This window comes from Notechis scutatus, chromosome 4, assembly GCF_049901735.1.
Source record: "Notechis scutatus isolate UNSWTSFEM ecotype Mainland chromosome 4, rNotScu1.2, whole genome shotgun sequence".
In the NCBI taxonomy this organism is placed as follows: Eukaryota; Metazoa; Chordata; class Lepidosauria; order Squamata; family Elapidae; genus Notechis; species Notechis scutatus.
In genome coordinates this window covers 26,806,311-26,826,585 of record NC_142012.1, presented here as the reverse complement: position 1 = coordinate 26,826,585, position 20,275 = coordinate 26,806,311, and the positions used below count along the sequence as shown (strand labels likewise).

General features: G+C 35.2%; 1 protein-coding gene and 1 non-coding gene across 6 annotated transcripts in view; both read left to right on the top strand.

Annotated features, from left to right (window-relative positions):
• Positions 1 to 20,275, top strand: part of TMEM131L (transmembrane 131 like) — a 68,196-nt gene that overhangs the window by 31,727 nt on the left and 16,194 nt on the right. For 4 of the 5 annotated variants that reach the window (XM_087962998.1, XM_087962997.1, XM_026668739.2 and 1 more), the window contains exons 7-22: positions 963 to 1,073; positions 3,379 to 3,456; positions 5,541 to 5,691; positions 5,796 to 5,854; positions 7,034 to 7,142; positions 9,344 to 9,440; positions 9,864 to 10,017; positions 10,853 to 11,023; positions 11,628 to 11,697; positions 13,336 to 13,453; positions 14,369 to 14,507; positions 14,813 to 14,922; positions 15,940 to 16,012; positions 17,728 to 17,858; positions 18,521 to 18,663; positions 19,060 to 19,246. In XM_087962998.1, coding sequence (XP_087819124.1) covers positions 963 to 1,073; positions 3,379 to 3,456; positions 5,541 to 5,691; positions 5,796 to 5,854; positions 7,034 to 7,142; positions 9,344 to 9,440; positions 9,864 to 10,017; positions 10,853 to 11,023; positions 11,628 to 11,697; positions 13,336 to 13,453; positions 14,369 to 14,507; positions 14,813 to 14,922; positions 15,940 to 16,012; positions 17,728 to 17,858; positions 18,521 to 18,663; positions 19,060 to 19,246 — 1,901 coding nt within the window. The remainder of the gene's footprint in view (positions 1 to 962; positions 1,074 to 3,378; positions 3,457 to 5,540; positions 5,692 to 5,795; positions 5,855 to 7,033; positions 7,143 to 9,343; positions 9,441 to 9,863; positions 10,018 to 10,852; positions 11,024 to 11,627; positions 11,698 to 13,335; positions 13,454 to 14,368; positions 14,508 to 14,812; positions 14,923 to 15,939; positions 16,013 to 17,727; positions 17,859 to 18,520; positions 18,664 to 19,059; positions 19,247 to 20,275) is intronic. The other variant, XM_087962999.1, reaches the window with a different exon arrangement.
• Positions 2,519 to 2,648, top strand: LOC113412915 (small nucleolar RNA SNORA66). The gene has a single exon (XR_003370985.1). It is a non-coding gene; the product is annotated as a small nucleolar RNA SNORA66 (small nucleolar RNA).

Genomic DNA, 20,275 nt, shown 5'->3' with positions numbered 1-20,275 from the left:
AACCCTAACCCTGGTGGCTTACCAACTAGACCAAATTGGCTCTCCTTGCACCTGTTGGCTATCCTTAAAGGAATGATACCTTTTTCTGAACTTAAATGATAATCACAGTAGCTTAGGGAAATAGAAAATTGAGCATAGTACACTACAAAACCCCTTACCTAAATTACTAGGACTGTGCAGCTACTATGAGAGTTCAGAAAAGTTGTTGCTTCTTTACTTTGTGACACTTTTTAGGGATACATGAAGAGGGCAAATGGTATATCAACTTTCACTTTTTAAATTAAAATTTGGTCTGTTTGCTTGTTTTACAAAAAGTGAAAGCTAGATGGGATAGCTGGTTCAAATATATTGAAGGAAGGATTATCTATTTTATCTATTCCAGTAATAATATTATGTCATGCATGTCTTGAACACACACACACGAACATGCATGCATGAATGCACACTTACACACTTTTAATGCCAATACAATACAGTAAAATCTTGATTTATAATTATAAAACAATGGAGAAAAAAGTGTAATTAAATCTGAAGTTCTGTTAAATCTGAATTGGCAAAATTTACACCATTACTTCATTGCCAGTTTTGCATCATTTGCAGGCACATCATGTGCATAATTTAAAGCAAAATGCAAACAAATACAAATATTAATTTAATATTTTACACAAAACTATGTTACAAAGTTTTGAGGACTGTTTTGTAAGAAACATAATTTGTTGTTTAGGCAGGGAGTAGGTGTGATGTTCAAAATAAAATTTTGGTCAGTTGAATCTGAAGTTTCCTGAAAGGAAATTTTATTTGTACTCTCTGTTTACTGCAACAATATCTTTTTGCTATTTTAATACCGCAACATCTTATTTATTGTTAAAATAGCATTATATAAAAGTTTTTGTAAAAGACTGCAGTTCTTTATTACATTTATTGATGGAAATATTTAATATAACATGCTGTTTTTGCACTAGGTATTTGGGACTGGAACTTCAGAGGCCATTTCAGAAGATTCTAAACAGGAGTTAGCAAACACTTATTTGCTGTTTCCACATATCAATAGTATTCAGATCTCACAAACACTGGTACTGTATTTTTTTTTTTAATCTACTACTCTTAATGCCCATTATTAAGTAGAGTATTAATTGGAGTTTTAGGTGTGACCTGGAAATTGAGAATGGGTAAATGTATTGACATTTGAAGATTGTAATAATGAGTTTGCAAATGGTGGGAAAAATAACCCTATTGACGAAATAACCAATAACTAAAGGGCTGTGGTTTTGCAGACAAGTGTTTCCGTTGTGTTGAGGTTTTTGCTCTAAAAATAAAGCTAACTGTTTTGCTTTCTCATGCACCTATGCTTTGACATAATTCTCACTCACTTTCACCAGCTAATTTGAGCAGGCAAAATTTCTGACACACAAACCAGCTTGGCACATAACTGTTAAATAAGATACTGTCAGAAAGAGAGAATTTCTTAATGAGATTTTTAAAAGTCTTTTTCAATTTGCTTATAAATAAATGTTATTGAGGATTTCATTACATTGATTGCTGCTGTTACTTATTCATAACAACGTTGAGAAAGTTAGATCAATCCATAAATTGTTCTAAACCAGTCTTAAGTGCTTTTACATAGTATTATGTAATACAGAAATGCACAATCTGATTCCCTTGGCTGCATTCTTTTAAACATTGCAACATGTAATGTGACTGTGGAGAAATAATTAAATTCAGGACTTGGATAATCATATATTTAATTTTAATTTAGCAAATATTATTTAATTTTTTACAGAATTTAAACAATTTTTTAGAGCAATGTTTCTCAATCTTGGCAACTTTAAGATGTCTCAACTTCAACTGCCATGTTGTCTGGGGAATTCTGGGAATTGAAGCCCACACATCTTAAAGTTGCCAAGATTGAAAACACTGTGCTAACGTATTGTTTTGTGGTTTGTATTTGAAAAGTGTGAACCTCAGCTCGGAAAGAAATATGGATCTTTCTTTGTAGCACTTGTCTGCTGAAGCACTATCATTGATCAATAGTGATTGGCCATTTTATAATAGATTGTTATCCAGAACTGAATTAATTGAATTAGCATACTGACTGGCCACTTTAGAGTAGAAAAAGTAGGAATGAGAATTTCACAAACAAATCACTGTGCTTTCCAAGATTTTTTCCGTTTGTGTCATTGTCTTTAGAAACTTTGGCCAGAATAAAAATACATTGAAGTCTGCAGAACACAAATATTAGATTTATTTGTGAAAGAATATAACTAAAGGGTGTGATTTGCATGCTAAAGGCTGGGCTTCCCACTTTGCAAACAAGAAAATTTTTAAATGGAGCTAGAACTATGGACTGCTATGTGAACTGTTTTTTAAAAGCTCTAGCTTAATGAGGAAAAAGAAGTGTTTTATTGACTGTTTTATGGATAAATATGTTTTAAAGGGCAAGATACACTTCCATATACTAATAAACATAGAAAAGGGACAATAATAAGTCTACACCTTATTTTAAATTTAAAAAAAAAACATGCAAACTCGATCACTGGCTCTGCATGATGTAGCAGAAGCAAGGGGAACAGGTTTGCTAAATTAAACGTGGTAACAGAAGTTTACTAGCCTTAAATTAGCAAGGCTGCTTACTCTATACCATGACAACATAAACAGGCCCTAGTTTATTAAAAGATGGATTGATTATTTCAATTGTTATGCTGTTAGTCATTATACTGATTTAGTAAATATTCTTTTAGTGTAGGTATAAGTGTAGATTTTGCTGTTTCTCCTGAACTGTATTTTAACAAAGCTGATAATAAACACAAATTTGGACATTAGGTATTAATATTTCCACAAAATATAGTGCTTATAGAAAGAATTTAAATCTTAGATCTTATAGCTCCCACTTGTGGAAATTTAAAACTTTGAATGTAAGAATGAAATAAAATTAGTAATAATGCTATTTACATTTATTAAATTTTATATTATGTTTTTATAATTTATATTTTGGATGCAAACTCTTCAACAAGTACCTTTGACAATATGATTATACAAAATTATAAATACTTTTACAAGTGGTTACTTATTATTTTACAACAAATAACATACATTACAACATTAAAAAGCATACATGCCATTTGTATCTTGTTAAAATGTCTGAAGTACATTATATACCTTATATAAAGGAAGGCTTCTATGACCTTGAGTCTAGCAATTAGAGGCCCAAATTTCTTATTTTTGTTAGGAAGCCCAAGATTTTAACACAGAAGAAAGTACTTCTTTGTACTTTGACACAACCTTTGTTCTACTTAGATATTATCAGTTTCTCCTTATTTTCCTCTAGATTTCAATTTCTTGAACTATTTTATAAAACTACTGGTTATGTATTTTTTTCAGGCAGAAACTAGGAATGTCAGTCATGTAAAAGTTCGCCTTGAATGCAGTTTACATAACAAATTGTATCATTATTTTAAGGTATGGCGTGTATGTTTGCTGTTAAATTTGCTTTTACAAATATAAGCCTTTTATCTATGAGCAATAAATTGAGCTTCTGTTAGATGTGACTTGCACCAGTTCTGATTCATTGCTCAGGTATACATTACACTGGAGTTATCTTTTCAAAACTAATTTTCCCTTCTTTATCTTTATCAGATCTTTTTCAAGTAATATATTGTCTAAGTGAACATTATTATAATTATTTAATAATTGCTGTTAGATATTATCTTCTGTGAATAATTAGCTTTGTTAATCAAAGCCACTTTTATTCTAGATATTCTTTCTCTTCAACTTCAAGCTGGATATTATTTAACACAGGTTTCTGTGCTATGTTTCCCTTCTGTCTTCCTATATTGGGGATCTTAAAATGGTGTAGACACCACAATTTCTGTTATTAAAGTGACTCTAAGAATCTGCAAAACTTGCCATTTTAAATTCTAGGATGTTCCAATCCCAAGAACAGCTGGACTGGTGGTATTCAGAGGAAGAATGGAACATTATAGAATTATCCAGAATTATCCTTTCCCAGAATCAGCACTTTCACATGTATCTGTTAGTGTTTAGAAAATACTAATTTTATCATGTTTAGTACTCCATCTACGAAAAAAGTAATAATTAGTTTCAAGAACTCTTTCTTCCTGGATTACTTTTGTGGAAGGAGAAGTCGACATAATCTCATACTAGTAGAAGGTAGCATTTGGAGACTAGCATTCATAACTCTCATTTCCTGACTCCCCTTGGAGAACTAACAAAATGTAGAGGGGTTACAGGTAGCCCTCAAATTACGACCACAATTGAGCCCAAAATTTATGTTGCTATGTGAGTTTTGCCACATTTTACGATCTTTCTTGCCAAAGTTGTTGAGTGAATCATTACAGTTGTTAAATTAGTAACACGGTTGTTCATGGAATCTGGCTTCTTCATTGACTTTGCTTGTCAGAAGATCACAAAAACTGTTCACATGATCCCAGGACACTGCAGCCATGTTAAATGTGAACCAGTTGCCAAGCATCTGAATTTTGATCATGTGACCATGGGGATGCTGCAACGGTTGTAAGTGTGAAAAACGGTCATAAGTCACTTTTTTTGGGTGCCATTGTAACTTCGAACGGTCACCAAACTGCTGTGAGGACTACCTGTACTCCTGAATAATGGAGGATTTTGGAAGTTCTGGAATGAAGGGCAGTTAGCTTCCAAAAATGTTCTTCTACCAATACAATGTTGAATATCGAAAAAGCTTTTTCTTTAATACTCTTCATTCATCCTGTTTATTTAACATAATCAAACTTTTCAATTACATTTCAGATTTGCAGACTGACTTCTAGATGCAGTAGTGCAGGGGTGTCAAACTAGATTTCTACAATGGCTGGATCAGCATTATACTTGGCTTCCATGGGCCGGCCTTGGGGGGGAGGGGAAAGATGGAACAGATGTCTCCTGTAGCACCTTACCGGCCAAAATGGGGTGTGGAGGGCGTGGGGACCCCCACACCCCATTTTCAGCCTGGACTGCCTCCTGCAGCACCCTGCTGGCCAAAACAGGGTACAGGGGTGCCCAGTGCATGTGGCTTCGTGCTCCATTTTGGCTGCCAGAGGCACTGTGGGCTGGTCCTTTGCTATTTCCAGGCTGGCCCCGTGGGCCAGATTTAAGCACCCTGAGGGCTGGATCGGCTTGCAGGCCTTGAGTTTCACACCCCTGCAGTAGTGGATCTGACAACATTGCATCATCAATAGTGATATTACTACCCCTTCCATGGTTGTCTAATTATATGTAAATTATAAATTAAATTTACATATAATCATTAGATAGACTAAATTAAACTTAAACTATTTACATGAAAGCAACATAATATGTATGATACCGCTCTTCTTTGGGGTATCTGTCAAAAAATAAATAAATCCCTGAGCTAGTGCATACAAGAAGAATGCCATCAGAGCATCCCTTTGCTTGTCGCACCAACAGTTTTGTTTTGATGTGGCTAACACCCCTTTTATGACTTGTGTTTATAGGTTTTTAATTATTCACCTGTGGTCATTTTTGGATTTTCCTTTCATTTATATTAGAATTGTTGCTTTGCATCCAATGACCTGCTGCTAGAAATAAGCTTAATGGTCCGAATGAAAAATGTGCAGCATGAATTTGTGGATCTTAGACAATACTTACTGGAGAACCTTTTTGTAATTTATGTAGCAATGGATAAAACACAGACCTCAGGTAAGGCCAAGATATAGTACCATTTTAACTTTAATTTTTTTAGACCATAGTATAGTATTATAGTAGAGTTTACATTTGCTTCTGGTTTTGTTCTTTTTGTATAGATGGTTCTTCAGTAATCTTGTACGTATTACATTCGGGGAACAACCTTTTGTATGTGCAGGTAATTTTTAAATATATTATTTTTGTGCTTAATATTAGTTTTGCTCTACACTTTTATGTTTAATAAATTGCTCACAAATTCTTGTTGGTCCCTTTATGCCCAGGCAGTTATAATATAGCAAACTGTGATTGTATTTAAAAAGAAATTGGAATAGAAATCCCTTAATTCAAGGAACAAAATGCAAACAGGATTGTTACCAACATGTTTATGATCTTGAACATTCTTTATTTCACAATCTGATTTAGAAAAAGAGATTAATCCAGGTTCTTTTGAACGTCAAAATTAGAATTTAAGTATTGAATCAGGTGTGCAAGGAAGGAACTGTCCTGGAAACCAATATTGAAACTTGCTATAATAATGATGATGATGAAGAAGAAGAAGATGATGACACTTCCTGCAAAAACACCAGCGGAACTGCAAAAAACTGCGCTATTCAGAGATCGTACATTTTAAGAAGATACTTGATTGATACCTAGGACGCTGGCAGCAACCCGTATCAACCATCAGTGCCAGTCAATAATATGTGTGATACATTTTTAAATGTTCAGTTGGCTGAGTTTCAGGTTTAATGAATAAAAGTATAGTAGTAGTAGTAGTAAAATCAAAACAATATTGTCCCTTAAGTATCTTTTTCTCTGGATGATGACCAAATACTTTTGTGGAAAGGCTGCTTTACTCAAGAATCTTTTAGCCAATGAAGTGAGAAGTGGAAAGTTTTGTGTAGATTTCCAGCAGACTAAGGAGAGTGAGAGATACAAAGAAGTTTTCCATTTGGGGAAATATTTTTCTGTTCACTCTCTTTATGCATAATTAGACATTCCAACCACCTCTTTCTATCTCTTCTGAACAAAGGAGAAAAATCAATCAATTCCAATGAATATTGAAAAGGAGATTAGGACATAACTTTTTGTGTAAATTTGTGAATGAAAGAATTTGCATAAGTAGGGAGTGGGGAAGTGATAGCTTAAAAAGACCCAGAAGAATTTTCTAATTTGGTGCTAATTCTTAGTATAAAACTACGTTAACAGACTTGAAACTGTAATGGCTTTGTTCAGTAGTACGAGCTCAGAATAAGAATGGCTTGATGGGACTAACTGCAGGGACTTGAAATTTTGCCTGTTTATAGCAACTACGATAGTAATAAGTGTGATGTAACAGTATAATTTCCTTTTTTTACAGGATGTAAAACATTTGACCCAGGAAAAAATATTTTCTTTGCTTTTTGAGCCAATAATGCTGCCATCATTGACCATGAATTTCACAAATGTAGCTTCTATTATTTGTAAAGGTACAGTATTTTAATATGTTGTGTAGTAATAAGAAGTGGTATTTTGTGGGTCTGTTTTTGTTCAGAGGTAAAAACTATTTTCGTTTTAAGCATTTTGTCTACCTTTCTAGTAAAAGAACAAAATATATTAACCTAGCATACTGTATAATTTGGCTTTTTAAGAACATTTCAAGAATATATTTTATTAAAATTCATGGTCCTTTTGATAGGACAATTAAACATAAGTCACATTATATTATGGGAAAAATGCGTGTGTATGAAATACATGTAAGTATAAATGTATAATTTTAATCTCAATTTATTCATCTTGGTAAAACAGTATGATGCAAGTGAGAAATTAAAGTGGGTAAGATATCAGCATAAAGTGTGGTCCCCCTAGGAAAAATAATATTCTTTCCAGACAGTTGCTTTCTTTAAAAATATTTTGTGTTATGTAATAGATGCAACTTACATAGACTTCTGCAAAACCTTTGATTCAGTGGTACATGACAAACTACTGTTAAAACTAAACTCCTATGGCATTTCTGGATCCCTTCATAAGTGGATTACTGCATTCCTGTCAAACAGGCAACAAATAGTAAAAATAGGGAGCGCTATATCAAACCCTGCTCCAGTTAACAGCAGTGGCCCCCAAGGCAGCGTTCTAGGACCCACACTCTATATACTCTATATAAATGACCTTTGCGATCACCTTATAAGCAACTGCGTCCTCTTCACGGATGATGTAAAACTATTCAACACCACCGACAATGCTACTGTTCTTCAAAGTGACCTTGATTATGTGTCTGAATGGTCAAACATTTGGTAACTCCAAATCTCGACCAACAAATGCTTTGTCCTACACATTGGTAAAAAAAAAAATCAGTACACCAAATACAAGCTAGATGGATATGACCTTGTTGATGATCCTCACTCTGTCAAGGACCTCGGAGTACTCATATCTAATGATCTAAGCACGAGAGCTCACTGTAACAGCATTGCCAAAAAGGCATTAAGAGTTGTAAATCTAATCTTAATGAAGCTTCTCCTCTGGAAATATTGAATTGCTAACTACAGCATACAAAACCTTTGCTAGACCAATATTCGAATACAGCTCATCTGTCTGAAATCCGCACTGTATATCGGACATTAACACAATTGAGCGAGTCCAGAAGTATTTCATGAGAAGAGTACTATACTCCTCTGCTCGCAACAGAATACCCTATATCACCAGGCTTGAAATTTTGGATTTGGACAATCTTGAACTACGCCGCCTACGGTTCGACTTAAGCGTAGTACACAAAATTATCTGCTACAATGTCCTACCAGTCAATGACTACTTCAGCTTCAACTGCAACAATACAAGAGCACACAACAGATACAAACTCAATGTTAACCGCTCCAAACTTGATTGCAGAAAGTACAACTTCAGCAACAGAGTGGTCAATGCCTGGAATACACTACCTGACTCTGTAGTTACATCCTCAAACCCCTACTCCTTTAACCTCAAACTATCCACTATTGACCTCATCCCATTCCTAAGAGGTCTGTAAGGGGCATGCATAAGTGTATCATCATGCCTTCTGTCCCTGTCCTATTGTCCCCATTTATTCGTACCTATTTCCTGTATTCTTGCTCATGTTTATACTTTACTATTTTGTAAGCGATTGACAAATAAAATAAAATAAAAATAAAATAAAATATTTTAGGGTTTTTTGCATACTTAAATTCCCAACTGGGGATATGGTCAAAGGCATAGTAAGGGTTATAATTGTGTATATTTTTTTATTTTAAACCTGTTTTTCATTAATTTTCTTTCTAAATATCTAATTTCAAATGTGAGAAATTGCTTATCTTGAGTATGGTTTATCAGCCAGTTACAAATCCATCTACTGTTGATGCTGTCTTATTTTACATTTTTCTAACTTACCAGGAAGTGGGTTGTACTTTGTCAAATGCTTTACTGAAATCCAAGTATAATATGTCTTCAGCATTTCACTGGCCCACTAATTTAGTCATTTTGTCAAAGAATGCAATAACATTTGTTTGACATGATCTTTTTTTGACAAACCGATTTTGGCTTCTGGTTATAACTTTGCTTGCTTCTAGGTGTTGGCAGATCTGTTGCTTGATTATCTTTTCCAGAATTTTCCCAGGTATTGATGTCTGGCTGATTGGTCTATAGTTTCCTGGATTAATTTTTTCCCCTTTCTTTGACATAGGTACACTATGTGATCATGAAAGCAACCAAGAAAGAGTTAATCTTCTGGATAGAACAACTTTACTTAAGCCCTGTCTTTTACATCCAGTGATAGAAGGGTGAGTTTTTAATGCAAGTATGTAATAACATACTACAATGCAAAGTCCTCAAAAATAGAGGAATGCATATTCTATAATTTAGAATTAATCCAGATATCATAATTCATTTGACATGATTTAAAAGCAATTTCCAGAGACTCAAGATTGATTTTTTGACATTTGGAACAGATATATTTTATTATATATTGAGATTATATAATAATAATAATAGATAAATAAGTGGCAATGCTACATCAGGAGGGAGGAAGGGAGAGATGGAAGGAAGGAAGGAAACAGGAAGTTTCCAGATTAATTTTCATTTTCCTTTTTATTGTATTTTGAAAATCTTTATCCATTGTACTGTTTTGATTCAGAGATATTTATATAATATTAATTAAAATTATTGACAGTCTTCACATTTAATTGTGCATTTTATCTCTGTAGATATTTTGGAATTAATCCATTTGCAGTGGTATTTCACATAGAACCACATCACAATATTTCAGCATTTTGGTCTGTGTGGTTTACAAATAATTTCGATTTTAGCATTATGCTAAATGATGTGTATGTGTCAAGGCAAACTAAGGATATTCTAAAGGTAATTTTTTTTTAACTTCTGGTCTCATAATGCACTTTTCCTCAAATGACCATCTATATATAATAGCGCTTTCATTCAGCTCAGTCATACCTCCTTTCTTTAATTTGTGTATATATCTATATTTTTATTCATTCTACATAAAATACTGATACCTTATATGGTATAAACTATGAACATTTATATGAAACAAGGATTGAATCATAAATCATAAAATAAAATACAAAATACTGTATCATAAAATACAAAATTTCAAAGTCAATTCAGGGCATCCCACCAACAGTAATGCACAGTGCAAACACATCATATTGAACCAATGTGAAACTCTACTGTGATTTGGGTATTGTGTGTTAATGAGTACAAGGCCTCTCAAAAGGTCTAAGTAAACTAGTATGATCCAGTTTGGGGCCTTCCCAGTTTATTTTAGCATTTGGTAGCTGTGAAGTAAGCTGTTTAACTTTCTTATTCTAAACAGCTTCTAAAATGCCACTAAAGCATCCGTGCACATTTTAGAAATGATCCTACTTGTGATGGAATTTGTGAGGCTCAAGTGAAGTTGTGAGAACATTGAATGTTGAATTGGTAATCAAATTTCACTTTGGGGCAGTATATTTGAAGAATGATCAATAATCTTCCTAGTCTTGGCTTTATTGGAATTAATAGATATTGAAGGAAATATCAGAGAGGGAAGCAGCAGAGAGAAGTAGCAGGACAAACATAATCCTTGTTTGCTGTTTTATTTTCATATACACTAGGATTAGAATCAAAAGACGTAAAACCAAGTAGTATTTGTTTTTGTTTTTTTTACCATCAGCTAAATCTGAGGTTTTTGCCATAGGTCCTGAACTTCACAGGAGCCCTGACACTACCTCCTGGTTGTTGGAATGTGTTTTCCTTGAAATATCACATACAGGAATCTGTAACAAATTTATTTTCCAGCATTTTTGTGACTACAAATGTTGGAGTGATATTTGAGATTCCACTACAGATTTATTCTGCTTTGTCTCAGGTACTATATTGCTCTAAATTTATAAATACAGGAATGTATTGAATAGTAATATTATTACAAAAATGGTACTGTCTCTTCTACTTGCAACGTGTTATCTATGAAATTATTCTCCATAACATATAAAGACAGGAAAACTGTTAATGAAATAATAAATTGGTCCCAGATGGCACTTTCATCTGGAGAAATATATGAATAAGATTTTCCTGGTCACCTATTAATGTTTTGGATTTTAACTGACATTGTTTCATTTTTTTAAATTTATTGCCATCTGTAGTCATAATGTTTGAATGGTGCAGCCATATAAATTGTATTTAAAAGGTTAAATAAATAGCTAATTGAAGGAATTTTTTGCTGAATCTGAGTAGGACCCAGGATTTTCTGAAATAGGACCACAGGAGTTTTCTGCTTCTTTCTAAATTACTTTAAAAAGGCAGACACACATACTTTAAAATTATGTCACTTAATTTGTATTCTATTTGTATTTTAAAAATTCCCAAAACACATAAAACATAAGGATGAAACATAGTGCAAGCCGGCTTACATTCAGAAGCTTATTTTTGCAAGATAATTTTGCTTAACTATTTTCCCCCCAATTATCTTTCAGCCAGGAGAGAGACATTTTGAAGCCATAGCACATCATGATATGTACTGCTCCTTAAGAATGTCAGACAAAGGTAAATGTAGAAAAAAAATATTTTAATCTGTTATCAAGTAAAATACAACAACTAGCATTCATTTCTTTGCAACACTATTTATTCTTTAAATATCTTCTGTCCTTTCTGCTTAATTTTGTAGTACAAAGATACACACACACACACACACACACACACACACACACACACACATATATTCGTAGATTTTCATGGGTACAGGTATGTAGGTCTAGGTGTGTTCGGGTCTTTTCCTGTGTAAGATTAAGAGTATCTTGGCAATGTTTCAGCGAGGTCCCACTCGCCATCCTCAGGCTGGTGCTTTCGGCTTCATGCCAGTGCAAGCAGTGTGTGATCGGAGCTGCCGTCTCTCTATAAATACTGGTGGTGGGGGCTGGTGTGCTGGGCTGGTTGGCTGCGCTGCTGTGTCTTGATTGGTTGATGGAGTTGATGTTGGTATAATGGGGTGTAATTTCCTGAGTTTTCTGATGTGATATCCTGATATCACAGCCACCCGCTCAGGATATCACATCAGAAAACTCAGGAAATTACACCACAAGAACTCAAGAAGTTGCAACACAGCAAATGACCCAGGATATCACAGCACAAGACCAAGGATACCACAGCAATAAGTCTCACAAGGTCATCACACAACCCATTACCCAAGCCGTTACTACACAAGAGGCTAATGGAAAAGAGATCAAAACACAAATGACCCAGGAGATTACAATGCAGGACCCAGGATACCACAACAAAAGAACCTGCAAGCCCATCACACAACCCATTACCCAAGCCATTAAAACACGAGAGGCTAATGGAAAAAAAGATCACTACAAAACAAACGACCCAGGAGATTACAGCACAAGATCCAGGATATCTCCACAACAAAACTCACAAGGCCATCACACAGCCCACATAACCAAAGGTCCACATACAAATACCCACGAGAACCTCAGAAAACATACACACACACACACACACACAGTAGGAAAATAGGGCAAGGCAGTACATCAGAGGAAAGATAAGTCAGAAGCTGCCTCCAGCATTAGGAAGAGAAATAATGGCAAGGTTTTTTTTAAAATATAAGTCCATGTATTACAGGGGTGTCAAACTCAATTTCATTGAGGGACACATTAGGGTTTGAACATGGAGGGTCAGGTGGGTGTGGCCATGGTAGGCATAGCCAACTCGACATCACTTGTGTCGGGGGCACCTGTGGTGGCCCAGGCGGGGCTGGAGGGATCTACTTTTGCTAGTAGTTTGTTCTGCTAGCAGTCTGCCAGCGAAAACAGCTCGGGTGGCCCTGCGCAGCTCTCCCGGTCTTCATTTTCAACTGTGACAGGCTCCTGCAGCCCTCTGCTAGTGAAAAGGGCCACTGCACCTAGCCCTCTCGAGCTCAGTTTTTGCTGGCAGAGGCACCATGGGCCGGTCTTCACTGTTTCCAGGGCAACCCCATATGCCCAATCTAAGCACCCCATGGGCTGGATGTGGCCCACAGGCCTTGCCTTTGACACCTCTGATGTATTAGATAAAATTTGTTCTTTAATTTTTTAAAAAAGTATCGATTCTTTGGTACTTTCCTAAAATGAGATGATGATCAGAGAGGTATTAATTAAAATAAACATTGTATAACAATGCAACTGAGTATTATTTTTATTTTAGCAAACCTTCTTTGGGAAAGAAGTCTTTCTCTCGACAGCTCGACATGGAATGTGGATTCTGATCTTGCATATGAACTCCACGAAAAATGGCAAAAAATTAAGCAGAGTGAAATTTGCAGGTTTGCATAATAAATACATATATATTTATTTAGCAATTTTGTCTGAAGCTAGAGTTGTGGTTTATAATTAAATTTCTATATGTAACAAAAATAAGCATAACTCAAATTGGAATAAAGAAAAAGTTCTTCGCAGTCACTTATGGGTAAAATGCCAACTATAGAGTGCAACTTAGCTTTTTTCTGGCTTAATCAGACCATAGATTTGGGAGGAAGAGCTTGGAAGACAGTCTGGAAACAGGTCCCCAATTGGCAATTTCCTTTATCTCACATCCCATTGTCATCTTGTTTGTTCAGCCACTATCAAAATTAATCTTCACTTTTTTTCTTCTTAAAAATACAATAAGTAGTGGAGTAAAAGCACTGCCAAGGGTCCAGGGTACTTGAGGCACCCTATCATTCCACTGGGATTGGCCCGTCTCATCCATGCTGGCAGAGGAGGGATGCTGTAGGCCCTGTCAGCCTGATTACTGGGGTCCAGGAAAAGGACCTTCTTCACCATTGCACCTGCCCTCTGGAACATCTTGCTCCTCGGTGTAAGGTCGGACACAACCCTCCTGAGCTTTCCTAAGAGCTGGCCTGGCTTTGCCATTCAAGTTGGGGCCCCAATGGGGCATCACATCAACCATGGAGGTGGTTGATCAATTAACACCCCACCACCCCCAATCCCATCTGTATTTGGATCATAGTGTTTGCTTGTATTAATTTATATTTTTAATGTATATGTATATATGTTTTCTAGGATTGTAATCTGCCCAGAGTTACCCTGTGGGCAGCCAATAAATTTTATAAATAAATATTTTTTTAAAAAAACAAGAATTAATTTCACAAATATTCCCAACTAAAAATATATAATTGATACTTATAATCAAAGCACCAAATGTATTGACCATTGTTTTTCACGCATTATCTCAACAGAAGAAATCTGAGGGAAATTATTCAAGCTGTTTATCAAAAAAATCCTGAAGAATCATCGTCTGCATTATCTTTCCCCCACTTGGTATCAGAGGCAGGTCTTACACTGAACTTCAGTGCAGCTGCACCAATGAACAGCATGGTGAGATTATATTATTATGATCCTGAAAAAAATTATAATGTGTAGGTATTGTATCAATTTAAAAGAATTTTGACATCAACTGCTGTGTTGGAAAATTGTAGAACCAGGTTGAAGCCAATAATTTAGCTTAGCACATTGAACATACATTATAATTAGTGGAAAGAAAAAGTTCTGACATTTATAATCATGCTGTTTATATATAATTGCAAATATTTGAGAAAAAACATTAAAATTTATAACATTCCAAAATATGCCTCAAAACTGTATGTTAATAACTTGAATTCTTGTATTTTAATTATTTATAGGTAAAATATTTTACGCTAAGAAACCCTTCATATTTCCCAGTTACATTGCAACTCCTGCCTTTGTCTTTCTATCCTGATCCTCAAGCTCCACTGAGTCTACTCAGCAAATGGTAATTAACATAACTATTAAAGAATATGACTTAAACACATACAAAACAATTCCATCCATATCTATGGTACTAAATATATGTAGTGGGAGGGATGTGATGATAGCCATTAGTCCTCTTATTACTTTTACACCACTTGAGGTCACCCTGGAATAGAACAGATTATAAATAAATAAACTAAGTTTATTAGGTTTATCAAAAAAAAAAGTGTAATACAGTATGTGAAAACAATAGAGAAAACAGAAGAGACAGTATGTGTAGCTATGCATGTTTTAGATCTTCTGTGCTCTTAGTGAGTCCCCAATTCCAGTTGCTTTTTTTTCCATAGAAAAGAGCATGCATAGAGCATGCAGAGGTTGAGAATAAATGATAGCAGATGTGAGTCTGTACATTCATTCATTCGTTTGTTTGTTCCTTCATTCTTCATTTATTGTTTTGCAAGGTAGCAAAGCAAGGTAGCACTTCCTTACCCACAAACAACGACCCTGTGAGCCGAGTTGGGCTGAGAGAGAGTGAGTGACCCAATGTCATCCAGCTGGCTTTTATGGCTCGGGCTGGACGAGAACTCACAGTCTCTCCTGCTTTCCAGCCTAGTGCCTTAACTACCAGACCAAACTGGTTCTCAAGATTTGTAGCAGAAAGCTGGAAAAGTGGGGATGGTACAGAAGCAGAATGACAGAAACGGCATTGCAGTGATGCTTTGTCCCTTTTGTGCATGCATCAGGATGATATGACACTGCATTTTTTTTTCCAACTGGATGAAAGTACCAATCTCCTGTGGCTATTGTGTGGGGAAATTGGTCTAATTCTCTCAAAATTCTTAATGGTGGCCATATGTTTTCTGGCAATAAAATTTATAATATACTTTTGAACTGTATAATATCCTTTCTTACAGTACAATGACGAGCAATACAAAATATTTGAATTAAATAGAAACTTAAAATAACTTGACCTTTTCAGTTATTTCTGTGACATTTTCTATGTTTGGGGGTATAACTATTTTAATGCATTTGGATGCAGGTTTGGTGCAAATATAAAATCTATTAATTATACAACCACTGAATTCAGATTGACAGAAGAGTGTACTTACCGGGTAAGTTTGTCTTGTGTTAAAGTGATGTAATACATAAAAAATAGAGAACTTAAAAATAGATCTACATTAAATAAACTCTCCAGCAATTTACTTTTTTTCAGAATGTGTTGTTTATATACACAAAAGGTACTCAGCTATTCAGAATTATTATTTGCTAAAAATATAGAATTAACTTTTACATGAGGTATATTTATTAGTTTAAAAAAAGAAAAACCCATTGTCTCTATTGCAGGTTTTTCATTTTTATGGAACAATCAAATAATACAGGATAGGTCCCAGAAAGATAAACCCTATTATTAGAGAGTATACATTAAAAGAGCAAAGTTTAGTTAGAATACAGACTTTAATCAGTCAGGATTAAAAATGGGAAGAAAAACTGGCTCTGCCACTGAATAAAATGATTACCACAGGTAACTAATGACAGGAGTTAAGAAAAAGAAGTTTGGTAGAAACACCTCCATATTTTTAAGTGTATTGATGATTGCTTCCAATGCAAATGAAGAGAGAAAATCTTGAAGAAAGATTCACTTGCTGGTTGTAATCCATTTTTATTTATTAGGGTTACCATATCTTGGGTGCTGGGTGATAGCAAAAAGATACAGAAAACTAGTTATTTGATGCCATCTAATGGGTGCATAGATCTATCCATCCAAAGTATGATGGTTTATATTATTATATTGGAATCTAATCTACATATTAGATTATATGTAGAAGTGGAAATCATTTTGTCTTGGGCAACAAGAAGTTTTCCAAAGATTCAAGTGTGATATGCAGTATCTCTAGAGAAAAAGAAAAGAGTATAGAAAGACTTGCAAAATTTTTATTTGACTATATTGACTATGTGGCATGGATTCTGTGATGTTCAAAATTAGTTAATTTTATTACAGATGTAACGATCATGCTTAATGTGTTCATTGATTTAACCAGTCTATTAATTTTGATATATATGTTCTGTAGTCCTGATATTTCAGTTTTTTAAAGGGTGTTGCCCTGTGTGTTGCCTAAGCTATTGTTTATGCAGAAAGTAATACTGTAGGGCAGGGGTGTCAGATCTGGGCCACCGTGGAAACAGCAAAGGACCAGCCCATGGTGCTTCTGCCAGGGAAAACGGAGTTCAGGAGGGCCACGTGCAGTCCTCTTGAGCTCCATTTTCCCTGGCGGAGGGTTGCAAGAAGCAGTGGCAGCTGAAAACGGAGCTTGGGAACCCATTTTCATTGGCAGAGCACTCAGTCCACCACAGCCCCCCCCGATAGTGATATCGAGCTGGCCATGCCTACCCTGGCCCCCGAAGGTCAAACACAATCCTGATGCAACCCTCAATGAAATTGAGTTTGTCTCCCTCTGCTGTAGAGTAAAAAGAAGATACCTTAATAATAATAAATTTATTTATGTATTATATCAATTTATATAGTCTTCCATTTCATAATTATGAGTCTGAGTGGCAAACTGTTTCTTGGTTTGTTGCTAAAAGTAACACATTGAGTCTTCATCTCAACAACATTCATTTCTTAATAAAGACTTAGAAAAAGAATTATTTTTTTACAAACAGAAAAGGCATCAGAATATTTTGTTGAACCTTATTAACCTTATGTTTACCTAATCTTATTAATTTAACTTATTAAAAATGCAATTTACAAATCAATGCTAAGTGATGCCATAAAATACAAATATAACTAATATGTTATTTTATTTTACTTGGGGGGGGCGAACCCCAGGAAGGCCATGATTATTGCAGGTCTGGTTCTGAGATGCTTCATTTGAAATTGCAGCCTCTAGAAATGAAGAGAGTTGGTGTTGTCTTTACACCTCTTGACTACAGGAGAGTAACTTCCCTTATATTAGTCAGGTAAATCTACTTTTTTTTACTTACTTCAAAGAGAGTGAAGCTAAAAAGTATCATTGCAGATTTTTAAAAATGCTTCACCTCTGAAATGATAGGAGGTTGATATAAACTAGTGGTTCCCAACCTTTCCATCTCCGTGGACTGGCAGGGGCAGTGGGGAGCGGCAGAGGGGTTTCGCACGCCCTTGCCTGTGGCTTGCAGGGCCCAGTTCCCAATGGGCTGCAGACTGGGTCCGGGGTATGGACTGGGGGTTGGGGGATCCCTGATGTAAACTCTATAGTTTATATAGTTCATATGTATAACATATAATTCATATGTAAAATAGTTCATATGTATACTATATAATAATTATCCATCCTTGAATATTTTATGTTGTCTGCCTCCAGTAGTCAGTTTTGTGCACACAAATACAGAGCTCTTAGCTTTCTTTTATTGGAAATATCTTTTTTCCATCATTAAAGTCAGTGTTAATTCAAGGTGTTCCTATATCCATGAGATCTTCAGGATAAATTAATTCGTTAGGATAAGTTAATTCATTAATACATTAGGAAAAGGAATTATCACTGTTTGTTTTGAGATATATTGCACATATTGTATGCTGTCGGATGATTTGTGATGGTGCTAATATTTTTTTCTTAATGTAAGTTTGCATTGATTTATTTCAGGAATAATTTGACAATTCTGGATATGGTTCATGTTGAAGGCATTGGAGCAAGAGAATTATTGAAAGTAGGGGGAAGGTTACCTGGGGCTGGTGGATCTCTTCGATTTAAGGTGCCAGAGTCAACCCTTATGGACTGCAGACGACGTGAGTACAAAATTTGTCTGTTGGTAAGGGATTGAATTGAATTAGTTTCCAGTCTACAGAATATGTATGGTTAGAAGAAAGGGTTGTAGAGACTAGGTTCATAACATGCATGTATGTTTATTCACGTATCTCTGATTCCTGTTGTGGCTATTTATAATCATAAATATGTGCCATAAATGCATGGATAATATATAATGTAGTACAGATATTTTTTGCATTAATACAGGGAAGATGTTGAAGGGGCACTGCATATCATTGTTATTCCCACCTCACCATCTTGCCTTGCATATAAATGAATGTATCATAACAGCATTATGGGAAGATTTGTTAGCATTTTAGAACATTGAGATAGATCGACTGCTATAAAAATAACTATATCAATTTTATGACTTTCAGAACTGAAAGATGGCAAGCATATCCTGTCTATCACAAAGAGCTTTAAAGTTGAGAACATTGGTCATCTTCCTATTACTATAATGTCTATGAAAATTAATGGGTACAGTTGTCAAGGATATGGGTTCGAAGTACTTGACTGCAGGGAATTCTTTTTGGCATCAAACTCTTCACGTGACATTAGCATTGTGTAAGCATTTGTTACTTTTATTGATAAACTTATTGTTTCTTACAGTTGTCTTTAAATATCAATAATGAGCAGAACGTTCATTCCATAAAACATTTTCATAGAAAATACTATAATTCCCAAATTCTTACTAGTAAGGATTTTAATAAAATTTTACTTCAGTAATATATTATGTAATTTGCAACATTATTTGAGATGTTGAGATTAATCTTTTAACAAGACACAATTTGCTTTGCTGGCTGCTTAAATCATTATTTATGGTTATTTTTTTTTGTCATAGCTACCTATAACAATAATAATGCTCTAAAAAGAAAAGTTCCATAGGCTAGTTCAGGTCTGAGAGTGTTCTTCTTTAGCCTTCTTTACTCAGTCTTCTGGCAAAGGCATTTCTTGTTATGGTATTCTTTCCTGAACGGCTGATATTGTTGCTGATATTAGATAAGAGAGATATATTAGAATAAGATTATGCATTCAAAGCATTTTTTCATTCTGTGTTGGAATGATTACACCTTTTCACGATTCATCTTTCTGCTAAAAATGGAAAATATTTCTGGTAGAATCCTGTTACCCAGGCATTTACTACTTTCTTGCTTTCTTTGGTACATGTCTATGTTGGTGATGCTTTGATACCACTCCTGACTAGAGCAGTTAATGAGGCCATTATGTGGATATATAGCTTCAGCATGTCTCCTTCTCAGCAGAACAGTTTGCTCATAGTTTAAGTCTGTGTGTATATATGTGTGTGAGAGAGAGAGGTGGAGGGGAAGAGAAAAGGAGTGCCTTCAGGAAAGTATGCTTCCACAACAGAAAAACTGGCCTTTGCCATCTTCTTGCTCTTACCACTGACAAGGTATACCCAGCTTGGTCTTCCACAAGGCAGGTGCTGACCGTATGAGACCGCCTTCCCAGTTCTTGTAACTGCCATGTATGACCTTGGCAAGAAAGCCTTGCATACCTCTTCAGCAGTGGGAGGAAGAAGATAGTAAAGGTCAGCTGGGTGGTGGAGCACTCCAGTAGAAGAGTCAGGCTTCA